Below are 27,524 nucleotides of genomic sequence, written 5' to 3' on the forward strand. Positions count from 1 at the left end.
ATACCCTTAACTAGTTATTAATCTTCCTCTCTAGTTTGTTTTTATTATTAATCTTAGCTTTCAAAGGAATTTATATCTGGGTGGGGAGAAGAGACATGTGACAGGAGAGGAGGCTTGTGTGACCTACTTTCGCTAATCATCCAGACTTCTGGCAACATTGCCACCACCTCCTGCCCTTTAGTCTCTTCCCTTCCTAGGCTTTCTCTCAGTCCTTCTGTGATGTTGGAGTCACTTGCAAACACTTTCAAAAACACTGATGTCTGGCTCCTGCACCTAGACATTGTGATTTAATTAGCAGATGAGTTGGGGGGTGGGGAGGGGTCTGGATTTTCTTATTTGTTGATCATTTCTTTGTGGTGCTGGGGGTTGCACCCAGGACCTCAGGCAGGGTAGGCAAGAGCTCTATCACCGAGCTACATTTTACAAACGTTGTACCAGGCAGCAATGTTTGCAAACCACTAGAGAAATGTCCAGACCGGGGAGTTGTCCCCAACAGAGAGATGATGTTTGGTGGTACCAATGCTATTTGTCCCACTCTTGGTGCAACTGTAGAACCTGCACAGATTTTGAGCCTCTTTCCCCACCCCGCACCCCTACCCCCATCCTTAGTGGGCCTGGATCCCCTCCTGTTGCCCTCTGCAGTCTCTGGCCTCCTCTTCCCAGGCAGAGACCTGCAGCTCGGGCTGGGCCATGCTGCAGTGATGGCTGCAGTGATGGCTACAGTGATGGCACTGTGCCTAGCAGCTGCCTGTATTGCAGTGTGGTTATGGCCAGTGCTCCCAGCTCCACCTTTGTCTCCCCTCCACAGCGTCTGTATTCTGTCTTGGCCACTCTGTTTTTCCCTGCCTTTCCAGGGGTTCCAGCTGCAGTGAACCATCCTGACACTTTCATAAGACAACAATCTAATCTTTTTTATTTGTTCCAACTAGTTATACAGGACAGCAGAATGCATTTCGATTCATTGTACACAAATGGGGCATAATTAATTTTTCATTTCTCTGATTGTATATATATATATATATATATATATATATATATATATATAGTGGTGCTACAGGTTTCTCCACATGTACAGTCATACCTGTACCTATGGTAATGATGTTCATCCCCTTACACCATCTTTCCTGTCCCCAGGCTCCCTCCCCTCCTCTCCCTCCCCTTTGCCCAATCAAAATTCTTCCATTCTCCCCATGCCCCCCCCCCATCAGCAATCTAATCTTGAACATGAGAAGTACCAACATAAAGAGAGTAGTGGCCTTAAAATGGTACTTTATTAGGGTTGTTATTTTATTTACTTATTTTGGTATTGAGGATTGAACCCAGGGGCACTTAACCACTGAGACACATCCCAGCCCCTATATTTTCTTTTTTTTTTTCAAAGAGAGAGAGAGAGAGAGAGAGAGAATTTTTAATATTTATTTTTTAGTTCTCGGGGGACACAACATCTTTGTTGGTATGTGGTGCTGAGGATCGAACCCGGGCCGCACGCATGCCAGGCGAGCGCGCTACCGCTGAGCCACATCTCCAGCCCCCTATATTTTCTTTTGAGACAGGGTCTCACTAAGTTTCTTAGGGACTTGCTAAATTGTTGAGGCTGGCTTTGAACTCACAATCCTCCTGCCTCAGCCTCCTGAATTGTTGGAATTACATGAATCAATAGGTAGGGTTGTTTTTTGATTCCTGACATTTTATTCCTATTTATTTATCTATTAGTTGTAGATGGACATGATACCTTCGTTTCATTTATTTATGTATTTATTTATTGTGGTGCTTAGGATCAAACCCAGTGCCTCACATATGCTAGGCAAGCACTCTGCCACTGAGCTCCACCCCTAGTCCCCTGACATTTTATTCATTAGAATAATGTTCTGTAGATTTTATCTTCCACATATCCTGGTTCTTTCTCTACCTGGCTTACATTATGGTGAACTATTTCCTGTTTTCTACAGAAGTCAGCTGTTTTCATCCACCTGTTGGGTATGGGGGAAGAGAAGGTTGAGGAGGAGAAAGGAAAGGGGTATTTCAATACCAGTTACTCTCCAGATTCTCTTGGTTTCTGCTTGGTCTGCTGTTGAGCTGGCCCTGTGTTTACTTGACTTGCAAAGCCCAAGGGCTCAGAGGCGAACATCCAGTTCAGGAGCCTAACCCAGAATCAGATGTGACAAGCCCAACCAGTGATTCTTAGCCCTGACTGCACATTAGAATCACCTGAGGTTCAGCTCTGCTCAGATTAAACCCATGTCTGAGGGTGTGGCCCAGGGTCAGGTATTTTTAAACACTCTCTAGTTAATGACCCGTGTTGTTGGGATAAGAAGCACTGTGGAGCCTGGCTTTTTGGTTGGCACCCAGGGGCGGGGGGCAGGGCGGGGGGGGGCACTTTTTGCCTGATTTAAAATAACTTTTTTTTTTTCCCTGTGCTTGGAATGGAAAAGTGAAAAGGTCATTTGTTTTTAGGTTTTAGGCCTGGGATTCCTGAAAGAGGGACTATTCTGCCACTTTCAAGGCCATCTCTAATCCTTTGTTAAAAGTTACCATTTCCTATCCCAACTCCTGCAGTTTGCTTGAAGTTTATCAGCTCCAAGTACACCCAGAACTCTGTTAGTATTTGCTTTGTCCTGGGCAACTCTGGGAATTGGGGAGTCCTGCAGCTCTAACCAACCTTCTGTAGGGCCCATTGTTCCCTTGTGGGAGGCACCCTTGAGCCCCTGATACTCTAGTGTGCCCTAGAACTTGCTGGGTGGACCATCTGGGAGCTTGCCACACACGTCAGTTCTGAGTGCCCCCAGACCAGTGGTTCACAAATTCTGGGGCTGTTTTTGTTTTGTTTTGTTTTGTTTTTAAATTTAGAGACAGGTCTCACTGAGTTGCTTAGTGCCTTGCTAAATTGCTGAGGCTGACTTTAAACTTGTAATCCTCCTGCCTCTGCCTCCCAAGCTGCTGGGATTACAGGCGTGTGCCACTGCGCCTGGTTGTTTTGTTCTAACAAATCCTCTACATGATCCCAATGAATGCTAAAAGTTTTTAATATCACCTGGTAGGTCTGGAAGGAGACCCCCACAATTTGCTCTTATGCAACCTCAGATTGATGCAGAGGAGGCTGTACCCAGGACCACACTATGAGAAGTATTAGTCCTCAAGAGGCCAGTGTAGAGCCAGGCACGTTGTGGTGCACACCTGTAATCCCAGCAGCTCAAGAGGCCAAGGCAGGAGGATTGCAAGTTCAAAGCCAGCCTAAGCCACTTATCACAACCCTAAGCAATTTAGCAAGACCCTATCTCAAAATAAAACAAAAAGAGATGAGGATGTGGCTCATGGTTAAGTGCTCCTAGGTTCAGTCCCTGGTATCCCACCCCCACCAAAAAAAAAAAAAAAAAGGCAGTAAAGAGGAATAGTGGCTTCAATAATCCAAAATGATAATTTTTCTTCTTTTTGATTTAGAAAAGTCTCAGATCTTTTTTTTTTGTTAGATCAGAGTTCAACAATCAGATCTCCCCTTATCTGAGTCACCCTTAACTTCTCATCTTTCAGCTTTGGTTTCCCAAAATAGGATTATTTTGATAGCTAAATTAAGTAATAGATGTAAAGTTCCTGTCACTCTGTGCTTGCCCCCAACTAGAATGTGAGGACAAATTGCCCCTCCTTGGTGGCTGATCAATGTGCTGCAATTAGGGCAAAGATAAAACCCCTAAGAAGCAGTTGGGGGACGTCTGGGGAATGTGGAGAAACAGTGGGCCACCAGGTGTAGGGCCACCAAGGCTAGACATACATGTTGCAGTTTGAAACAGGTTTTAAGTAGATGGAATCTGAAGGAATAAGTAGTCTTCTGGAGGCCCAAGACAAGAAACGAGAAGTGTAACTGGGCCATCACTGGGGTAATGTCGGGGACTCCAGCCAGTGCAGTGCATGCTAGGTGTGACTCTTCCTCCAGACACAAATGACCTGGGTGGGCTTGGAAAGTCCTAGTCACTCAGGGTTCCAAGCAGATCTCCATTAAGCTGCCTGGCTGCTTTTGGGTTTTTAGAGAAAGCGGTGAGTTCAGGGACTTTGGGAGTGACATGTCCTTGGTAAGGACAGGCACAACCAATCCTGCATCTCCATGTGACCTGCAAGAGATGCCATCAGCTGGGCTCCATGTTCCGGATGTCTGGACTGGATCCCAAGGGAAAGTAGGGATTCCTTATTCCAGTGGCCAACAGTTAATCAATGTCTCAGAGCCAGATGGCAGAGCCTTAGTCTGTCCATGGGAGTGTTTTAGTGATATCATTTTCAGATCAATATCAACAGGAACATTGATGGCAGTGTTCTGAGAACCAGGGAGTGAGATGCCTCACAAGGTCTGGTCAAGATATGATGGAGCCATTTCTGCTTTGACTGGAGGCAGCAGGAGACGACCTGTGGGCTGGGGCAGTAAAGGATAAGGCAGAGTCTTAGCCCAGCTGCAGGGGGTTTGGGGAGGTGGAGGTTGGTCGGTCGGGAGCAGTTATCTGAAACCACAGAGCCCAATCCAGAAGTCAGCAGATAGTTGAGGTCTGCCTTATCAAGGAGCGCCAGAAACATGCTGAAAGCCAAGGTCATTGGTGGAGAAAGCAAGGAGAAGCCTTGCCTGGGAAAATGGCTGGGTAGAGGCTGTTGCCAGAGACTGACCAGCTGCCCTTGAGCTGTTCATGAATCATGGTACATGGCATGGCTGGCCAGGGCGCCAGAGCTCAGCAGGTGGCTGACAGGGTTGTTGATTCTGTGGCTTTTTTTTTTTTTGTTAGAAGTTCTATTGCTAGATCTGAAGGCAATTCCGGAGGGTTTCAGAAATGTTTCACACACAGGCAATATTTGGATAAGTGACCTTTAACAATTAATGCTTAGAAAATAACTTTTGTCTAGACGTTTACATTTTTGAAAAATCACCAATTTCAATAAGGTCATTTTGCATTTCTGTTTATCAGCGACAAACAACTAAAAATAATAGTGGCATCAGATAATATTTAATATTTGGGAAAAAGGAGACGATTATTAAAGGAAATTTTTTAATTAAAAGTTGAGAAAACAGAAGCAGTAGAGAGGTATCTTGGGTTCCTGAATCAGAAAATTTAAGGTAGTTAACACGACATGTTTAATATGCAGTGGGATTTATGGGGTTAACAGAAATAAGATCTCTGCTATGCTGTTGACAAAACTTTGATAAAATTTTAAGGAGAAACAGTTAAGCACACTGAAGCAAAAAGGAGTGAGCTAACAATATCGTAAATTACTCTTTAAAAGACCTTTGAATTATATGGCATAAAAGACCTTTGAATTATATGGTATTATGGTATTGGTTTCAAAGTAAAATGGCAGAATGATAAAACAAACACGTGCACACATACACAGTAGGGGTTCCAGTAGTTTTAAACTTTATAAAAGATTAATGTACAATAGTCCAGGATAACAACAAAGGAATCATTTAATAGAAGTTATTGAAAAATTGATACAAAACACATATATCCCCCTTTGACAATCTTTGTCATTAGTAAGTTTCAGATATTTTAAAGAATTAGTATTAAGCTGGTCATGGTGGCCCAAACCTATGATCCCAGCAGCTCTGAAGGCTGAGGCAGGAGGATCACAAGTTCAAAGCCAGCCTCAATAACTTAGTGAGGCCCTAAGCAACTCAGTGAGACCCTGTCTCTAAACTTTATATTAGTGAAAGGGCTGGGATATGGTTCAGCGGTTAAGCACCACAGGGTTCAATTCATAGAGAGAGAGAGAGAGAGAGAGAGAGAGAGAGAGAGAGAGAGAGAGAGAGAAAAGTGGTGTGCATATGAATTATTTTCCCAACTGTTAAACAATAGGCTAAATTACGAGTGGTGAATGGGGAGGACCTGATTGTATCAATATTTAGCAATGACAACCTTAATCAATTCTCAATGAAAAAAGAAATGCAAAACTATTTGAAATAAACAAGATAGGTAAAATGGATATTAAAGAAATATAAAGAACCTTTGCAAATCTGCAGATCAGTATCTTTATTAGGTAAACAGTTCAAGAATAGAAACAAATATTAATGAGAGGAAACACAAGCTTCACACCTACATTTAAGAATATTTCAGGGGCTGGGGATGTGGCTCAAGTGGTAGCGCGCTCGCCTGGCATGCGTGCGACCCGGGTTCGATCCTCAGCACCACATACCAACAAAGATGTTGTGTCCGCCGAAAACTAAAAAATAAATATTTAAAAAATTCTCTCTCTCCCTCTCTCTCTCTCTCTCTCAAAAAAAAAAAGAATATTTCAGTCTTGCTCATAATAAAAGTGGGCATTAGTAAAAGTATAAGTTTACTCTATACCTACTGAAGTAGTAAAACTGATAAAAGTTAATGTGCTTGTGGGGAAATAGACACTGCCAAATGGCTGGCATGTCTTACAGAGACCAATGGATCAAAGTGAAACAAGCTGTCAAGAAAATTACTGTATCACTTGAGGCAATATTCCCAAGGGAATAGCTCTCAAGGAAATAATGTAAAAAAGGAGGGCTATTTGTACACAGATAATTGTATTCCCTCTACTTAAATAGTGAAAGTCTGGGCCATTACCTGTCTGTCAATTTGATTATGGCTGTCCAAACTAGAAAATTTTAGTAGACCATCATATCAATAACTATTAAAACCATAAACCTGAGGATTTCCATGATATATGTAGGGATATGTAAACTAAGAAGTGGAATAAGTGGACATTGATAACTGTCAAATTATGCTTGTTTGAGGCGAGCACCAGTGTTCTTTGGGTTTCTCCATGTTCTAAGTCAGCAATTCTCAGATTTCAGTGTGATTATATCAAGTGCTCAGTTGCCATGCATGGCTTAAATATTCAAAATCTTGATTGTAGGTCAACTGTATCATCTTGGAATGTTGCATTGGACACTGCTGACATAATTCATTGGTGACCTAAAGAAAAGAAGATTTTTCCATCTTTTTCGGTGGAGTAGTTTGAATATAAAGAGCTTCCTCTATTCATGTTTAGTCACAAGTAATAGAGGTATACACTGATATATAAATCAGAACAGATTAATCAATGAACAATTTCACATAATTAAAATGTTGTAAATGCAGCCAGGTGTGGTGGCACACAGCTTGGGAGGCTGAGGCAGGAGGATTGCAGCCTCAGCAACTTAGTGAGACCCTGTCTCTAAATAAAATATTAAAAAGGACTGGGGATGTGGCTCCGTGGTTAAGCTCTCCTGCGTTCAATCCCCAGTACCACATACACACAAAAAAGTTAAGTAAATGAACCTCTCTTATTTTCTTGACTTTATCATCTTTCCGTTTCTCAATGGGTAATAATTTCTAATAGATTGATTTTTGTTTGTTTAACATTTTTTTCCTCTTCACTTTTCTGAACTATACACAAATGATTACCAGGAGATACTATTCAGAGAAGTATTACAATAACTAAGGTCAGCATGTGTATACACATGTATAATTTATGAATAATACATGCTAATCTATGTGCTTCATACATTTATCTTTCAAAATTATCTTCTGGGGGCTGGGGATATAGTTTAGTTGGTAGAATGCTTGCCTTGCATGCATAAGGCCTTGGGTTCAATCCCCAGCACCACACACACACACACACACACACAAAAAAAAAAAAAATTGTCTTCTGCAAGCTGGATGGTTTCTTTTTCTTACTGTTTGTGAAGTGGAAACACTGACGATTGTCATGTTTTCTTCTAGGAATTTATGCAAATATTCTCATGAGGTTCTCTCAGAAAAGAATTTCCAAGTCCTGAAAAACCACGAGCTCTCTGGACTTAACCAAGAGCAATTAGCTGTACTCCTCCTCCAAAGCGACCCGTTTTTTATGCCTGAGGTAAGTTACAGTTCCTCTTGAACAGCAGGGAGAGTAGTATTGGCAGTGTCGTATCATGGGCACGTTGGGTAGGGGCAGAAAGACACTCATGGTTGACACCAGGGCTCTTTGGGTGGCAGCCAGCGCTGCTGCTGAGTGACCTCAGAGATTCCAGCAATTTCCTCCCTATTCAAAGTCTTAATAAGCATTTGGCTCTGGGATGCCTCCGCTGCTAGGCTGCTGGGGAACCCTGTGTGAGTGAGATGAGCTGGAGACGATAGTCAGAGGACCAGTCGATGCTTTCCACCTGGGTGACCTCTGCAGAGAGGCTGGGGAAATGATGGGGAAGAAGAGGTTAAGCTGTTGTAACAGAGACCCTCCCTCCCCATTGCAGTGACTTGAATAAAATATACTTCTATTTGTCTGTCACTGTGGCTGCTTTCATTCTGAGAGGGCAATCTGAGTAGCTGCAACAGAAACTGGATGGCCTCAAAGCCTAAAATATTAAAATCTGGTCCTTTACAGATAAGTTTGCCAACTCTTGCCTGCATATGGGCAGGCAGGTAACCTGGGTGGTCAGGCAGTTGGATTCCACACTGTCATCCAGAGACTCAGGCCAGTAGGTCAGCTTTGTTGCTTTCAAAATGTGGTCTTCCTCCTCTAGTTACACAGCTGTTCCCGTTGGTCACCATGTTCTAGCCCGGGGGAAGGTAGAGAGGTGGTACATGGAAGGCAGGCAGTTTCTTTTATAAAAGATGTGACATGGGCAATGTAAATAGCACATCTGCTCACACCTCTTGGTCAGAGTTTATCACATGATCATTCTTAGCCAGAACAGAGGTAGGAAATGGATTTTCTGGCTCAGTGATCATTTGTCTATCTAAACCTTGAGGGCCTCCAATTCTAGAAGAAAGATGGGGGCAATGATGGATCATCAAGTCTCATTCATTTGGCCGTGTACACTTGAGCATTACAGGAACTGTTCAAGGCGAGGTATCTGACCTGAGAAAAATCCTTGAGTAGAGAAGTTAGCCTCATATTGAAAGAGAGGCACAGAAACTTATAGAGGATCCAGATGGGGTGGGCGGAAGGGAAGGAGGTTGGAATTCAGTGACAGAGGACAGGAGACTTGCTGGAGACTTCGTGGTGATTAAACACTTTTTGACTGTGAACTCAGTGTATTTCTGTGAGCATTTTAGAAACTAAGACATGAGAGGTGATTTTTTTTTTTCTTTTTTCTTTTTTTTTTTTTTTGTACCAGAGATTGAACCCAGAGGCGCTTAATCACTGAGCCACATCCCTAGCTCTTTTTATTTTTTATTTTGAGAATGGGTCTTGTTGAGTTACACAGGGCCTTGTGAAGTTGCTGAGGCTGGCTTCGAACTCATGATCCTCTTGCCTCGGCCTCCGAGTCACTGGGAATACAGGCTTGCATCACCATGCCCAGCTGTAATTTGGATGATACATGATACGTGAAAGAGGGGCTAAGTTAAGCACCAGAGGGAGTGTAGAGGATCAGCTGTGGCTGGGAAAGGTGGACAGGGACCTGAGAGGGCCACGGTGGAATGTTTTCAGCCCTCTGACATCTCTTGAGACTTATTCTGCCTTTAACTACCCCTGGGACTTTGGAGAAGGCATTGAACCCTCTGGGTATCACTGTTTTAATTGAGAAGGCCTTGAACCCTCTGGGTATCACTGTTTTAATTTTTTTTTTTTTTACATTTATTCAGTTAAAATTTAGAAGTGCAGTTGTCAGACATTGTGCCTTCCCTGAAGGCAGAAGTGAACAAGACATAATCTCTGTCCTAAAATACTTAATAGAGCCTTCTTTTCCATTAAGCCTTGACCCATGAGAACATGAAAACATCAGGCAAATCTGACTTCTTGGTATGTAAATTCAGGATTTTTACTAATCATATAAAACACATCGTTGTAAACCTTTGTTTATTAAAGGAAGGAATGACTTCATTTGTTCTGGCGTATTTAAGGCCAGAGCCTTCTTGCTTTAGGATCAGCATGGTAACAGGAATGTTACACCAAAGCATCATTTCTCAAGTTGCTAGTTGTTCTTTTTCATTAGAATCTCCAGGACACTGGTTCTCAAACTTGGCATGTGTCAGAACTACCTGGAGGATTTGTTAAAACACAGATACGGGGGCTCCATCTCTGGTGGTTCGTGTAAATATGGGGAAAAGCCTAACAGGTGTCCACATGGTGCTGAGGTGCTTGATCCAAGGACCACACTTTGAGAAAACTAGAGATGGAGAGCCTAGAATCTGGAGAGTAGACTCTATAGCGATCATATCTATTTGAATCTTTGAATCTGATTTTAGAAGCTATGTGGCTAAATGACTGTTCCTGGGGTCAGTCTGGTATCCGTTAGACAAATTATGGGGAACCATGTTCATCTATTTTGTGCAGAGCTCATGGAAGCATCTTATAAATGTGTTTATTTTTTAAATGTCTGAAATTCAGGATTTTTACTAATCCTATCAGTTTTCTCATTCTTGGTTCTTATGTTTGTATCACACTTTATTCTGTACAACACAGTCATATTGCTTTGACTACTTAACAGTGCAGTTTAGGTAGATGAGGCAAACATTTCAGTCCGTTACAGCAAAGGAAACAGGAACTGGTAGGTGGGTCCCCTGAGGTCCTCCAGCTGCTTCTAGGGGCTCACACTTTACACTGGTATCTTTTAGTCCTGCATCATAGGGCTGGGCCTCAGTGACAGTGTTCTGCATCTCATTAGGAACTCCATCCCTGTAGACCAAGATATGTAGATAATATTTGTTTAGATAAAAATGCAGGACTTTTATTCTTTTTTTTTTTTTAATGTTTACTTTTTAGTTTTTGGCGGACACAACATCTTTGTTTGTATGTGGTGCTGAGGATCGAACCCGGGCAGCACGCATGCCAGGCGAGCGCGCTACCGCTTGAGCCACATCCCCAGCCCCAGGACTTTTATTCTTTAGTTTATCATTTTAGATACTTAACATTCTTCCAATCAGAGATCAAATTCTGAATTACAGTTGTTGGTAAAACACATGTCCTTTTAATTGAAAAGTAAGTTGATATGCAAAACTTAGACTGTTGTCTTTGAGCTCTTTCATAATGCAGAGCTCAACTACTCTATTGCAGTTGGCCATCCAACAAGGATTATCAAATTTTTAAAAAAATATTTAGTTTTTAGCTTTTTTTAGGTAGACACAATATCTTTATTTTATTTTTATGTGGTATTGAGGATCGAACCCAGCGCCCTGCACATGCCAGGCGAGTGCACTACTGCTCAAGCCACATCCCCAGCCCAGGATTATCAAATTTATCACTATCTTATAATTAGTTTGCAGACCTTTTTCTGTCCCAAATAAGCCATCAATTGAATGCACCTCATCAGAGATTGTGGGATATGCATGGATTTTCCTCCTCTTGGCATATCTGTTTGCTTTGGAAATATTTGTGCACTTGAACTTTCCTTAATGAAGGCATGGCAGATATACAAAGATGTTTTATCTCTGGCTGTTGTATTTCCCTTCTGCAGATTTGCAAAAGTTATAAAGGAGAAGGTCGAAAGCAGATTTGTAGCCAGCAGCCACCATGCGAGAGACTCCACATCTGTGAGCACTTCACCCGAGGGAACTGTAGTTACCTCAACTGCCTGAGGTCCCATAACCTGATGGACAGAAAGGTGCTGGCCATCATGAAGGAGCACGGGCTGAGCCCAGATGTGGTCCAAAACATCCAGGACATCTGCAACAACAAACATGCCCGTAGGAACCCTTCTGGGCCGAGAGGTAAATACCTTTTCTTTTTTCTTTTTTTTCTAAATTGCCGGTCCTCTTCCTACCTTTTCTTTTTAAACTGTGTACACTTTCTTTTTTTTTTTTTTTTCTTTTTCTTTCTTTTTTTTTGTACTGGGATTGAACTCTGGGGCACTTGACCAGTGAGCCACATCCCAAGCCCTATTATTTATTTAGAGACAGGGTCTCACTGACAGTTATTTTGTGCCTCCTTTTGCTGAGGTAATATTAATTACTTTCACACCGTCATTTCCAGAACTTTCTCATCTTGTAAAACTGAAACTCTGTCTTTGAAAACTAACACCCATGCCCCTTCCCAAGCATTCTATTTTCTGTCTCTATAAATTGGGCAACTCTTCCTATCTCATATAGGTGGAAGCATGTCATATTTGCCCTTATTTTTTTGGGGGGGGGACCCTGGGATTGAACTTAGGAGCACTCAACCACTGAGCCACATCCCCAGCTCTATTTTGTATTTTATTTAGAGACAGGGTCTCACAGAGTTGCTTAACACCTCGCTTTTGCTGAAGCTGGCTTTGAACTCATAATCCTCCTGCCTCAGCCTCTCGAGCTACTAGGATATTTGCCCTTTTATGACTGGCTATTTTACTTACCATAAGGTCTTCCAGAGTCATCCATGTCATAGCATGGTCAGAATTCTTTTTTTAAAAGGCTAAATAATATCCTGTCATCTGGATATACCCCATTTTGTTTATCTAATTGTTTTTTCATGGACGTCTGAGTCATTTCTAGTTTTGCCTATTGTGAAAAATGCTGCTGTGAATGTGGATGTATGAGTATCTCTTGAAGACCCTGTTTTCATTTCTTTTGGGACTATAACCAGAAGGAGACTTGTTAGATCTTATGGTAATCCTGCATTTAATTTTTTGAGGAGCTGCCACGTGGTTTTCCACAGCAGCTACACCAGTTTTCCTTTCTGCCAGCTGTGCACAAGGGTAAGATTTCTGCACACCCTCTCTATCACTTTTCATTGTCTGTTTTTTTTTTTTTTTTACAATGGCCATCTTCATGGTTGTGGAGAGACCATTTCTTAAGCATTTTCTATTTTATGTAATGGGATTAATCTCAATTTTTTTTTGGTCTTTATGAATTAACTGTAGGAGAAGTAAATTTTATGAAGTACATAGGATACATGGGTCTAAGACCCTGTAAAAAATAATGAGCAATTATACTTCTTTATATCTGGGAATGATTTATCATTTACAAAAGGGACTCTCACCTAAAGCACCTCATTGTTCCTCACAGCAAAACTATGAAGAAAGGTAGATGTATTATTTATTAGACACACATAAGGGGCAACGAAATTGAGGCTTAGAAGTTTTAAGCAACTTTGATATTTATTCATAAGGTAGTAAGTCAGATATGATAATTTTTAAGCAACCTTTATTGCAGGCAGCCTTACATCATTTTTAAAAGGATGGAAAGTAAGATGACATATATTTAAAAGGCATGTTTCAGCCCTCACACCACCGAAAAGTAGCAGAGCTCACATGCTCTGATTCCATACCTAATGCTCTTCTCCCACACCACAGTGCTGCCTGAACAGAGGATAGCTTTTTGTCACATGTAGACAAATACACATGCAGGCACACACACAAACACACACTCGTCACAGGCACACATGTATATCACACACACTCCATGCACACTCACAAACACATGATTGCTCCATCCAGGATATGACTCATCCCAGTTCTAGAGAAAAGCCATTGCTTTGTCAATTTTAATTTTGTTTGTTTATTTGTACTGGGATTGAATCCAGAGATGCTTTACCACTGAGCTACATCCCCAGACCTTTTAAGACATGGTCTCACTAGCTGGCCTTGAACTAGTGACCCCAGTACCTCAGCCTCCTGAGTCCCTGGGGTTACAGGGGTGCAGCACCACGCCTGGCTCAACTTTTATGTTTGCTATTAAGCTTAGGCATTGGGGCGGGGGCCGGGGGGGGGGGCTAATGAAGGAATCTGTAAAACTTTCTAGCTTAAATGAATCCTACCTTGAGAATGTGGTTTTCTGTTTTAGTATTATGAATCCTTAGATGATTGGGTACATTCGTATTACAATGTGGGCGAAATCTAGCTGATTTTGTCCCTTTCCGCCTTTGCATTCACCCTAGCAATACTGGCTGACTCAGAGCAGCGCACAGCGCCACCTAGAGGGTGGGGAGTAAGGTCTACCTCTGAGTCCCCAGAGAGAAACCCGGGCCCTCCCTCACATCAGGAGCCTCCCTTCATCCTTAAGGACTCTTCCTTGAGATTTTCATACACCAAATTAGGACAGGAAGATTAATACACCTTGAATATCAAGGTGGGAAAGCAGAGAGGAGGCATAGTGGTAGGAACCCAATCATGCAGCAATGAACATGAATTTTCATGATTTTGTTTCATTTTGCTTTTCTCTTTGCAGCTCCTACCCCGCACCGTAGAGCTGGGATGATTAGAGGTAGAAGCAAGAGTAGGGACAGATTCCTGCCGGAGAGCCAAGAATTTCCTCCATCTGCCTCAGGGGCTGCTCAGAGTTCCCGCACATCCAGTCCAGATGTTGTTGGCCAAAGGCTTTTCCTGAAGGATGTGGGGGTCGGTGACCTCACCCACAGATTCACGTATCTGGGGAGTCAGGATCAGGATCGCACTCCACCTTCCTCCCTCTTGTCTAAGGCACCTGGTCTTGGAGGACCAGGTCAGGTGGGGTCAAGCCAGAAGTTTTCAGAGAATGGAAGTTCAGATCGCCTCTTTTATAGGAATCATTCAGATTCAATGCCGTCCTCCAGCCAGAAGGGGTCCCCAACCTGGCAGAACGACCAAGGCACCAGGAGAGACGATGTGTTTTTTCCAGGTCAAGCTGCTGTGGGCTCTCCTCTTGGTTTGGGGAAAACACCTGAAACCGTAACTACCAGAAAGAGCACTGCCATCCTCTCCCCAGACCTTGTGAATGTCAAGGGCAAGAATGGGACTCAGGACACTCAGCGGCATGTCCCTCTTTTTAATAATAATTATGATGGAGCGACCATGGATATAACTTCCGCAAGATTTCTAAATCACGGAACCACAACCGGCAGCCAGAGAGAGATGGCGGTAGCTAGGAATCAACAGGGCAATGGAGCTGCTCCCCAAGAAGTGCACACCACTGCCCGAATGAGAAATGACCCAGGAGTGGCATTTTGTAATGGTAAATGTAGAGGGGACCCCATTTGGGGGTAGTAGATCTGTGTCTATCACACCAAAGGGCTCTAGTCAAGTAATGGATGAAACTACGAATGTAGATAAAACTGGTGCTGCTGGTTTTGGCTTAAAAACAGCAGCCATGGGGTGAATATTCTAGAAGTCAGAATCTGAGAAGCCAGTTCCCAGCCCCATCTGGGGAAACCACTGCCCCCTTATGAGTTGGCAGTCTGCCTCAGTCGCCTCCACCTTTCAGAGCTGTGTCCTGGGGGACCCATGGTCATGACTCTCCTAGGCCTCTCTTAGCCTGCCCAGCCTAAGTTACTCATCAGAGTCACTCAGACCCGTATCTTGAGTTTGCAGCAGAGTGCCCGTGGCTGTAGTTTTTCCTTTAACGGGGCTAGAATTAGAGGTTTTGGTGAAGAAGCCTACTGTATGAAGACAGGCAAGGACTAAACGGTAGAACCACATGGAATAAGCCGCTGGGTTTATTGAGAATTAGAATCCTTTGACTACAATTTCAGAAATGACCATAGCTCTCGTGTGGCCCTGGTGTCCATACTTTATTTTATGGAGTGGCTGTCTGGGCTCTCAGGAGTCAACACATGAATCTCAAGAATTTTGACAGGGCTGCCTTGGAGGTGCTATTTCCCATTGATAGGCCTGGTATCTTTGGTTTTCATTCAAACATGGAGATCAGCGTGCATGTGTCCTCTTTTGTTTTGCCTTTCAGATTCCATATTGGATGCCGTAAGCACCTCTTCTAGGATGGATGATCATGGCTCCAAGGAAATTTGTCTAGATTATCTACATAAGAGCTGCCAGCCTAATCGTGAGTGACATAAGGACTTTTTTCAAGCTTTGACCTTTTGGTCATCGTGATAATGCTTCTATGAACATAAGTATGCCCGTATTTGCCCAAGACCCTGTTTTTTTACGCCTTTGGGGTAAATGCCCAGATTTGGAATTTCTGGATTGTGTGGTAATTCTGCATTTAATTTTTGGAGAAACCATTTTCTCTAGTGGCTATACCACTTTTCATTCCCACTAGCAATGTATGAGGGTTCAAATTTTTCTACATCCTCAAGCCGTCCGTTCTGGGTTTGCCTTTTATGTTAGCTTTTCACCACCTTGACAAATACCTGAGAAAGCTTAGAAAAAGATTTATTTTGGTTCTTGGGTTCAGAGGTTTCCGTCTGTGGTTGGCTGGCTCCATTGCTTCTGGGTCTGGGATGAGGCAGAACAGGATAGCACAAGGTCATGGCCCAGCAAAGTGGCTCACCTCATGGCAGCCAGAGGCAGACAAGAGAGTGAGGAAGGTCCAGGGCATGTCCCTAATGCCCTACTTCCTCCAACTACGTCCCACCACCTACCGTTTCCACCGCCTCCCAATAATGCCACCAAATTCTGAATTCCTTAATGGATGAACCCACCGATGCTGTCCAAGCCCCCATGATCCAGCTGTTTCCTGCCGCAGTCTGGCTGGGCACAAAATCACGAGCCACTCACAGCCTTGTAGATTCAAACAGCAATTCTTTATTCCCGAACTCACACCGGCACTCTACAAACACTGGGGAAATCCACGTTCTCTCCAAATACTCTGGGAGCAGGCCTGCCTGAGGCAGCAGGATACGCCCTATTCCCAGCAGGGTGCACCTTAAACCTGGAACAGCCCTAAACCCTAGGAGCCGGATACTCCCTAAAACCTGATCCGCCCTAATCCAGTAGGATCCTCCTTAAACCTGGATCCACCCTGGTCCTTGAGCAGGGTCACCTTTCTCAAACTTACATGCAATGTCACTTCAAATGTACAAGGCAAGTCCATTTCCACGAATCCTTCCTCTAAGCAACATGGGGTACGCTGGCAAGGAAATTTCGATGTGTCATTCCTACTTGGCAATGGCTCTCAGCAGTTTCCCAAACACCTTGCTGCATTGGGACCACGCCTTCAGCACTTGAGACTTTGGGAGAACTTCCAGATCCAAACCATAACACCTGTGGTGCCATTTTGTTTTAAATAGTCACACATCTTTTGAACACTTCAAAAATGATTTAAGGGCTGGGGATGTGGCTCAAGCATGCGTGGGGCGCTGGGTTCGATCCTCAGCACCACATAAAATGAAGATGTTGTGTCCACCGAAAACTGAAAAATAAATATTTTTAAAAAATGATTTAAATAGGGGTTGGGTTATATAGCTCAGTGGTGGAGCGCTTGCCTAGCACATGTGAGGCACTGGATTCGATCCTCTGCACCACATAAAAATAAACAAATAAAATAAATGTATGCTGTCCATTTATAGCTACAAAAATAAAAAAAAAATCTAAAAGTAAATAAATAAAAATAAAAATATTGTATCCATCTACAACTAATAAAACATTTAAAAGTGATTTAAATAGAACATAGTGAAAATTTTTAAATTAATTTATTTTTGCATTACTGGGGAATCAAACCCAGGGCCTTGTGCATGCTAGGCGAGTACTCTACCATTGAGTTATATCCCCCAACCCCTTTTATTTTTTTATTTTTTCATTTTGAGACAGGGTTTCACCCTGTTGCCCAGTCTGGCCTCCAACTTACAGTCCACTGCCTCAGCCTCCTGAGTCACTGGGATTATAGGTGTGAGCCACCGTACCCAGCACATAATGAAAAAAATTGAAAAGCAGAACTGTTTTCTGTATTCCTGTATTATGGCTTATAACATTGATGTTAGTCAGCTAGCACTCATTTAATGACCTTGTGTTTTGCATGCCTAGCCCTGTGCCAGTTATGCAAAGGGGAGGTAAGATAAAGAACAATGCATAAATAAGTAAAGCCTTGGGGACTTGCTAAGGGAATACAATCTGATGGGAATGGGGAGAGAGGTTGTGGGGGATTCTTTCTGAAAAAAATAAAAATTTAGGCCAGGACATGAAGGAAATCTCAAATGGTTGCCTACTCTGGAGAGCATTTTGTCTTCATGTATGCATGTGGGGAATGGGAGGGTTCAAGGGTAACTATAAATCTGCGAGTTTAGGGGGAGTGTGGGATTTTTGTTTTCTGTTACATTTTCATGGAGAATAAAGGAACCTGAATAGGGGACATGGGGCGGTGCAAGCAGGGACCAATATGAGCAAAGGTACAGATGGCAAAGACCTGGCAGGGAGGAAAGGCAGCCCTGATGGGGAGAGTCAGCAGTAGACTTCGTTGAATTGTTTAGACTCCCCCTGTGTAGACCTACAGACATCCTGACTTTTTAAAAATTCTGATTAGTTGTATGTGAGGGTAGAATGCATTCTGACACATCATACATAAATGGAGTATGACTTTCATTCTTCTGGCTGTACATGATGTAGGATCACACGGGTCATGTAGTCATATATGCACATACCGTGATAATGTCCAATTCATTCTACTATCCTTCTTACCCCCAAACCCCCTCCCCTCCCTTCACTCTCCTCTCCCTAATCCAAAGTACCTCTTTCTTCTCTAGCCTCCCCCCCACTGTGAATTAGCATCCACATATTGGAGAAGACATTCGGTCTTTGTTTTTCTTTTTTGGTATTGGCTTATTTCACTTAGCATAACATTCTCCAGCTCCATCCATTTACTGACAAATGCCATCATTTCAATCTTCTTTAAGGCTAAGTAATATTCCATTGTGTATATATATCACATTTGCTTTATCCATTCATTTATTGAAGGGCACTTAGGTTGGCTCCATAGTTTAGCTATTGTGAATTGAGCTGCTATAAATATTTATGTGGCTTCATCATTAATTCCTTTGGGTATAAACCAAGAAGTGGGATAGCTGGGTCAAATGGTGGTTCCATTCCAAGTTTTCTGAAGAATCTCCGTACTGCTTTCCATAGTGGTTGTACCGATTTTCAGTCCCACCAGCAACATATGAGTGTTCCATTTTCCTCATATTCTCATGAACATTTATTGTTGCTTATATTCTTGATAATTGCCATTCTTATTGGAGTGAGATGGAATCTTAGAGTAGTTTTGCATTTCTCTAATTGCTAGAGATGTTGAATATTTTTCATATATTTGTTGATTGCATTTCTTCTTCTAGGAAGTTTCTGTTCAGTTCCTTAGCCCATTTATTGATTAGGTTATGTTTTCTCTTCTCTGTCTTTGTAGGCGACTGTAACAAAATCCACTTCCTCCTGCCCTACCGATGGCAGATATTCAATTCAGACACTTGGATGGACATTCCGTACATGGAGAAGCTTGAGGAGGCCTATTGTGATCCCAAAACCCACAGGTAAGTTGATGACTATACCCTGGCTCATGAGTTCCTTATCAAAGGAAAGCCTAAGGTTAGGTGCCTGCCTAGTGCTAGGGAGTCTGGCAATGTCTGCTAACTCAAGTGAAGTTAACAGTGATGGGATTATTTGTTCAGTGGTTATTTGTCAAGGTGTTCTGCAGAACAATAGTGTAGAGGTTGGCTCTTAGTCTTACCAACTTGATGCAGAATTGTTAAAAGTATCAAATGATTTAGAACAAATGAGTCTTTGGGTTCATATCATGTTTTAAAAATAGGATTTGAGTAGCCTCATGTAGTTAGCAGAAGTTTGTTGTGTGCTTAACGTTTTCTAACCTCTGTGTTTGTGTTTTTTCCTCTATCTTGGAGGTAACTTTACATTTCTGCTAGGTCAGGGCTGAAATGGGTAATACCTGCATGACCACACTCACCTGTGATGTTCAGAGATAGAAGATGCAGTCTAGTTTTACCAGGAATTTCTTTGGGCAGGATTGGGGGTTGGGATATGCATTCTTTTTTCATCCTCTGCAGAATTGACTAAATATTTGGTGGAGATTCTGTGTTGCTGAATATTGTCACTAGGAGGCGGCATAAGCTATTTTTGTTTCTAGAAACTATATATTTGACTCCCTAAGACAGTTGGTTAACCTTGAAACTATTGACATTTTGGGCCAGATGATTATTTGTTGTGGGGGTTCTTTGGTACCAGGGATTGAACCCAGGGGTACTTAATCACCTATCCCCAGCCCCAGCCCTTTTTATATTCTGAGACAGATCTAAGTTTTTTAGGTCCTTGCTATGTTGCTGAGGTTGGCCTTGAACTTGTGATACTCTACCTGGCTTGCTCTCTGTTCTTGATCTCATCCTCCCTTCTCCCTACCCTACCCCAATTGTGATTACCAAGATTATTTTCAAAAGTCATATATTGTCAAGTGTCCCTGGGTTTAAAATTGGTCCTGTGTGAGATGCCCCGACTGATCTAAGACATCTTTCTTACAGCAGCCATTCTCAAATGTTTTCATCTCAACACTCTTAAAATGTATTGATGATTCCAAAGAATTTCTGCTTCTGTGAATTTACAGCTATCATTGTTTGTCATATGGCTTTATTATTTATTATTTAAATAAATAATAATTTATTTATAAATCTACTTACACAAATGCAATAATAAACTCAGGTTAGCATAACTAACATTTATATATAATTATATTCATAAATATATACCGTTATGTAGGTTACTACATATAGATAACTATAACCATGACTGTTTTCCAAAACCAAAAATTCATCAAGAAGAGTTACATCATTTTATATATTTGCAAATATCTATAATGTCATTATAGATTAGTTTCTCTAATATGCTTCTTTATTTAATCTGTTGTGAGATTATAAATCACGTAGCCTCCAGAAAACTCCATTGTGCCCTTATGTAAGCCTGCAAGCAGAAAAGCAAACAATCAAATGTCTTAATATCATTATGAAAGTAATTTTGGCCTTATCAGCTCTTTCAAAGGGTCTCAGATGAAACTTTGGTAACTATTAATAATAAATAATTTTCAAAACTGGCTTACTATGAGCCATTCACTTTCCACCTTTTTTTTTTTTTTGTACAAGGGATTGAACTGAGGGGCGTTTCACCACTGAGTCACATCCCCAGCCCTTTTTATTACTTTGAGACAGGATCTCACTTGATTGCTTAGGGTTTTGCTAAATTGCTGAGGCTGGCTTTGAACTCGTGATCCTCCTGCCTCAGCCTCCCAAGCCACAGGGACTACAGGCATGTGCCATCATACCCAATTGAGTCACTTTCTATCATTAAACATATTAGTTGTTTTGTGAGCAGTTTTACTTTAGAATATCTTTTAAAGGAAGAATGAATACATTTTGTGGTTGTGATTGTGGCTCAGTGGTAGAGCACTTGCCTAGCATGTGTGAGGCATTGGGTTTGATCCTCAACACCACATAAAAATAGACAAATAAAAAGATAAAGGTGTTGTGTCCAGATAAAGGTGTTGTGTCCGTCTACGATTTAAAAACTTTAATTTGGGCATGGTGGTACATACCTGTAATCCCATAGGCCTGGGAGGCTGAGGCAGGAGGATCAGGAGTTCAAAGCCAGCCTCAGCAAAAGCGAGGTGCTAAGTAACTCAGTGAGACCCTGTCTCTAAATAAAACACAAAATAGGGCTGGGGATGTGGCTCAGTGGTTGAGTGTCCCTGAGTTCAGTCCATGGTATAAAAAAAAAAAAAATCCTCAAAAAAAAGTGAATACACTTTGTAATGCTGTTAAATGTGGCATAGGAAAGTTACTTTATCTTTCTGTATTTCAGTTTTTCTTCTGTGTGTAAGATCCTTTTCAGCACTAATTTTTTTTTTCTTCTTGGTACTGGGAATTGAACTTTGGGGCACTCAGCCACTGAGCCATATCCTCAGCCCTATTTTGTGTTTTATTTAGAGACCGGGTCTCACTGAGTTGCTTAGCTCCTTGCTTTGCCGAGGCTGGCTTTGAACTTGTGACCCTCCTGCCTCAGCCTCCTAAACCACTGGGATACAGGCATGAACCACCACATCTGGCTCCTAAAATTTTAATTCTGTGCTCTCATTACGGAAGAGACCAGAGTGCAGAAAACAGGTCAATGAAGTGTTTCCTTTACAGTTTTTCTCTCTCAGCTTTTTTGTAGGAAATGATAAAATCAATTTCGAGAATATGACTTGTAACTCGAGTCCCATCCAACGCCTCTCCACTCCTTCATCTGTCACAACCTTGGCCAACTCTGTCTTTGCTACCAAATGGGTTTGGTATTGGAAGAATGAATCTGACCAATGGATTGAATATGGGGAGGAGGTGAGTACCATTCCCCTTGTGGAGGCTGTTACTTAAACTTGCCAGTTGAAGGGGGAAATCTATTAATAAAATATTTGAAGTCTACATGCCTGGCCATGCAGAGTGGACCTTGTGGAGGAAATGGTGCTTTTATTTTTACATAGCCATATTTACATTTTTTCAGCAAGCATATATTCCTATTGCAATCAGAAACAAAAATATAAATTACTATTTTTTTTAAAAAATATAAAGCAGTACTGGGGATTGAGTCCGGGGTCTGGTACAAGCAAGTTCTATCACTGAGCCCTTTTTATTTAATTCTGATTTTTAGACAAGGTCTTGTTAAATTTCCCAGGCAGATCTTGAAATTGTGATCCTCTTGCTTCAGCCTCCTGAGCTGCTGGGATTACTAGGCTGTACCAGCAGTTTGTATTTATAAAAAATATATTATATGTTATATTATTATATATTATGTAATTATTATATAATTATATATAATAGTATAATTATATGATATTCTTATGGTATAATTACATATAATATATAATATACATATATATTAATACAAATCCCTTGTACTTGTGATCCTCCTGCCTCAGATTCCTGAGCTGCTGGGATTCCAAGGCTGTGCCAGCAATTTGTATTTACATAATATATTGGTGGTGGTGATTGGATCTCTGGGTGCTTCTCCACTGAGCCACATCCTCAGCCCATTTAGAGGGAGGGTCTCCCTGGGTTGCTTAGGGCCTTGCTAAGTTGCTGAGGCTGGCTTTGAACTCAACAATCCTCCTGCCTCAGCCTCCCAAGCCACTGTGATTACAAGCGTGCTCCACCTCGCCTGGCTGTATTAGTCATTTTTTTTTTTTTTTTAAGAGAAAGTGAGAGAGGAGAGAGAGAGTGAGAGAGAGAGAGAATTTTTAATATTTATTTTTTAGTTCTCGGCGGACACAACATCTTTGTTGGTATGTGGTGCTGAGGATCGAACCCGGGCCGCACGCATGCCAGGCGAGTGTGCTCCCGCTTGAGCCACATCCCCAGCCCCAAGTATTAGTCATTTTTAAGGAATCCCTGAAGACACGAGTCCGCCCCTCTTTCCTCACTGGGGATGGGTGGGTCTCACAATAGCTTTCTATGTGTATTAATACTAAATGTACTGAGGCTACTTCTTTGAGCCAGCAAAGAGCAAGAGTGAGAAGCTGGAAGAATGATGGAGAGGATGGGATGGTTAGTGGTACCAGGCGATGTATCATTTTGCCCAAGCAATGAGGCCTCATCTGGTAGAGATGGTCACTAGTATCCAGGGTTTATATTCAGATGGACTTGAAGGACTGGAACTAGAAGGTTCTAGGCTGACAAACCCACCGAGGGGATATAAAACAGCAGGTGGAGGTTTAGATAAGCTGAACTTCTGTCCCGTGTCTCTCTCCTTTGATGCACAGCATAAAAAAAAAAAAAAAAAAGAGGAGTGCAGAGAAGAAAGGGGAGGGAGGTCTTAATACGGGGCCTCGGGCTCTACATAGGTACAAATCAGTGACCTATGAATTGGGCTCTGAGCTGCCACAGCAAACAGAAGCACCATCTGTTACAAAATCCCCTGCTCCCTCCCCAACCTTCGGGGCCTGGGAGGGGACAGCCTGTGTGCCTTGGAGAGTTCTGCAGTAAACAGTCCTGCTGTCCATCACTCCTACAGTGCTTTCCAAACTGCTTTTTTTTTTTTTTCATTAGCAGAAACATTTTATCAAGTGATCTTTTACAAGAACCTAAATGAGGGGGCTGGGCTTGTGGCTCAGTGATCGAGCACTCAACTAGCATGGGTGAGGCCCTGGGTTGGATCCTCAGCACAGCATAAAGATAAATAAAGGTATTGTGTCCACCTACAACTGAGTCCTTGGTGCTCTTCCCCACCATGGCCCAGGTAGCATCTCTTGGAACAGAGTTCTGCTGAGTGGCGTGGAGAAACCCCTATGGTGTTGAACTCTGCACAGATTCTGTTAGAAGTGCCTGAGGGAATAGAAATTAGAAACCTGAATTAATTGGCCTTGGTCAAAATAAAAGTAAATTATTATTATTTTTTTTTTAAAAGAAAGAGTGAGAGAGAATGAGAAAGAGGGAGAGAGAGAGAGAGAACTTTAATATTTATTTTTCAGTATTTGGCGGACACAGCATCTTTGTCTGTATGTGGTGCTGAGGATCGAACCCGGGCCGCACGCATGCCAGGCGAGCGCGCTACCGCTTGAGCCACATCCCCAGCCCTAAAAGTAAATTATAAATCTTAAGAGTTCTGTGTCAAGTCCTTGCCATTTTTAGTAAGATAAAGAAGAAAGTTTAGAAAACATTTTTTTTTTTCTGGTGACATTATGGTCCTAGAGACCAAAAAGAACTATCAGTGGGGAATAGATGGTAACTAAATTTACATAAGTTTTTGGTAGATTGTGTTCCCTATTAAAACATCAAGAAACTTCTTTGAGCTCGTTAATACAAAATTCTCTAGGAGTTCAGTCTGCATTAAATGCAAAGTTTTTAGACTGTAACTTTTTATCTGTGTATATACAATGTTGAATTCATTTAATCTGAAACACGTTTTATATTCATTGAAGATGTGAATAAATTCCTATCGTTTCTTATTCATTAGACTCATCATTATGTGACATTGAGTTGCCTCTTCTATTATTTAAAAAAAAAAAAAAAAAGAAAGAAGGGAAAGAATCAGTTCCTGGGTTTAGTGTTTTCCCTGTTGGCTGTCTAATTAAAATAGAAATGGCAGTTCTAGGAGATTTGAACTCCAAACAATGAGCAGCTCAGTGTCTCTCATATCTCTACTGTAGTTCAGATTTTGATCCAGTGTATAGTTGGAATGTTTAGAGGAGAAAGTACACTGTGTTGTCTTTAGATGTGCCCTGCAGGTTTTATTTTTTATAACTAATTTTTTCTTTCTTATACTGGAGATTGAACCAGGACCTTGCACATGTTGGGCAAGTGCTCTACCACTGAGCTACATTCCCAGTCCTTTTCTTTTTTTTTTTTTTTTTTGTTTGTTTGTTTTATTTTGAGACAGGATCTCACTAATTTGCCCAGGCTGATCTAAGCCTTGTGATCGTTCTGCCTCAGCCTCCCGAGTAGCTGGGATTCTAGGTGTGCAACACCATACCTGGCTATAACTAAATATTTAATAAGAGTTGGGCAACCCAGAGTACCTCTCTAGGAAATTGGGGTGCAGAAATTTTCACTAACAAAGGGTTGTGCATTTGCTTGGTATGATTTTTCTGGAATTGATATCCTTTTAGGGAAATTGAGGAGCTTCTTCAGGACTTGTATACAGATGGTGGACTGGGAGATGCTGTGGTGTTAGAGGTGATGATGGAACAGTTGGCCTGTTGGGTAGCAATAGAACAGGACATAGTTATAACAGGAGAGTGGAGCCCGGTGATCACTGGGTTTGCAGCAGGTGGAGTGTACAGATGCAGTTGCTCACAGATGCTTACCAGAACTTAGCTAAGTGTGGGCGTTATGGAAGCAGACATGGAAGACGGGCAGGGGCTCTAGGCCTGAGAGGGCTGCTCAGAGTCAGGGCAAGCTATAGCTCTAGAAAGCCTAGGTTTCAGGAAAAATTGAGGCACAGGACAGAAGCCAAGACCTGGTCACTGCAACTGAGACATAAATTCAAGTTTTCTGGAAGAATACATAATTGAAGGCCCAACCTTATTCAATCGTCTCCTCATGGATGCGGAACTGCAGCACCGTAGAACACTCTAGGACACATGATGGCCATTAAATTAATGACAGCTAGAAGGACTAATGGAAGTGTCTCACAAAGTTGTCACTGCCTGCCACTCAGGAGCATGAGACAACACTGTCTGGTGATTTCCAAAGAGCTAGGGCAAACATAGACCACATACTTGAAAAGCTTAAGGAACCCTTACGAAAGCAACACCTGGCAGGTGACCTGGACAGGACACAGGTGTGAGAGAGGAGAAAGACGCTCCGGCCTTGAGAACTGTCTCTGGACAGAGCCCCTCCTGGTCAGCTGACTGTGTGACCTCCTGATTCCCTTGCGGACGTGCATCAACCAGTGCCTGAGCATCACCTTGGATGTGGGTGTGGACTGACTTGAAGGGAAATGTCACCCTTGGAGACTTTACCATGACGCACAAACACAAGTACAGTGTGTGGACAAGGCCCAAGAAGGTCAGCATGGTGACAAGCCAGCTCATTGACTTGATGGTACTGTCCAGTAGGACGGCCTCTAGCCTCATGTGGCTATTAAATTTACATAAATTAAACTTAAAAATAAAATCAGGACCTCAGCTCCACAGTGGATGGCACTAGTCGAATCTTGAAGGCTCGGTGCCACCTTGAGCTAGGCTACTGAAGGAGTTAAAAATAAGCCACTCTGGAATATGGGCTATTGTGAGTTTAAGGCACTTGAAAAACAGCAGGTGTAGAAAGATCAGTCTGACCTCCTTTCTCTTTCTTTCTTATAAAATATTTTTTAGCTGTTGATGGGCCTTTATTATTTTTTGAAATTTATTTGTATGTGTGCCAAGAATCGAACCCAGTGCCTCAAGCATGCTGGGCAAGCGCTCCACCGCTGAGCCACAACCCCAGCCCTCCCTTCTGTTTCTTAAAGCAGGAGATGAAATTCTGTTGGGAGGATGATGGCCAGCATCTCATTAAGGGGTTCTTCTTCCTGCCCAGGACAGTCCAAGCCACCCTAAAGCTTACAATCTCAAATAATGAGTAAATGACAAAGCACTATATTTCCAGAAAGTGAAGCCCCTGATAGATGTAGTCCATATGGGTTCTGGAACTAGACAAAGGCAAAATGGCTCTGGTGGTTTATTTAAGGGGATACATCAAAGGCAGGGGTAAGGTTTCCAGGGCGGAGTCTTGCTTCCTGAGGTCTTGCAGTCAGCAGATTGATTGACATCTTGGCAGGTCACACCCATCTCGGGTGCTGTGTGGGAGCTCAGGCAGAGCTTGAGGGGGAAGTTCACCTGCTTCAGGCAATCAGTCCCTGTGGGGGGTGCCATGGGGAGTTCCCAGTGCCCTGCTTATCCCCTCACATGCACAACAGTACACACACAGCCCACAGACGGTTTGTGACAAAATTCTATGTGAAAGACCCTCCCCTACCAGAAGGAGGGTCATGTTCTTATCAAGGGCAGGGCTTGGGGGCAGAGGGAAATCTACAAACATGCCCTGTTAGGCAAACCTCATCCTCCTGGCGACTTTCCCACCCACTTCACTACCCCAGGCCAAGCGCCTTTTTACTGTGTCACATGTTTATAATTTACTACTCTGTTGAATTCAGCATATAAGTTCTTATCTCTGAGGCCACTTTGGGTATCATTTCCTTATGAAGGCTTCCCACACCATGTAAAAGTTGCATTAAATAAATTTGTATGCTTTTTCTTCTGTCGGTTTAATTCTAAGGCCCAGCTTTTACCATAAAAGGGTAAAAGCAAGATTTTGCCTTCCCTATAGCACCATATAGGACAGCACAGAGAACACTTCCATCATTGCAGAATATTCTAGTAAATAGCACTGGTCTAGACCCTTCAGCCTGTCAAATCCAAGTGAAGTCCACAGACCAGCAGCATCAACATCATCTAGGAGCTGTTGAAATGTGGAACCCCAAATCCTTCATCATGATC

The 27,524-nt window shown here is 42.4% G+C and overlaps 1 protein-coding gene across 1 annotated transcript in view; it reads left to right on the forward strand.

The window, feature by feature from the left end:
- Zc3hav1 (zinc finger CCCH-type containing, antiviral 1) overlaps positions 1 to 27,524 on the forward strand; it is a 55,321-nt gene that overhangs the window by 11,487 nt on the left and 16,310 nt on the right. Inside the window, exons 2-7 of the mRNA XM_026398582.2 lie at positions 7,704 to 7,839; positions 11,360 to 11,612; positions 14,046 to 14,807; positions 15,534 to 15,632; positions 18,924 to 19,047; positions 21,717 to 21,891. Coding sequence (XP_026254367.2) covers positions 7,704 to 7,839; positions 11,360 to 11,612; positions 14,046 to 14,807; positions 15,534 to 15,632; positions 18,924 to 19,047; positions 21,717 to 21,891 — 1,549 coding nt within the window. The remainder of the gene's footprint in view (positions 1 to 7,703; positions 7,840 to 11,359; positions 11,613 to 14,045; positions 14,808 to 15,533; positions 15,633 to 18,923; positions 19,048 to 21,716; positions 21,892 to 27,524) is intronic.

The sequence above is a fragment of the Urocitellus parryii genome, chromosome 3, assembly GCF_045843805.1.
Source record: "Urocitellus parryii isolate mUroPar1 chromosome 3, mUroPar1.hap1, whole genome shotgun sequence".
In the NCBI taxonomy this organism is placed as follows: domain Eukaryota; kingdom Metazoa; phylum Chordata; class Mammalia; order Rodentia; family Sciuridae; genus Urocitellus; species Urocitellus parryii.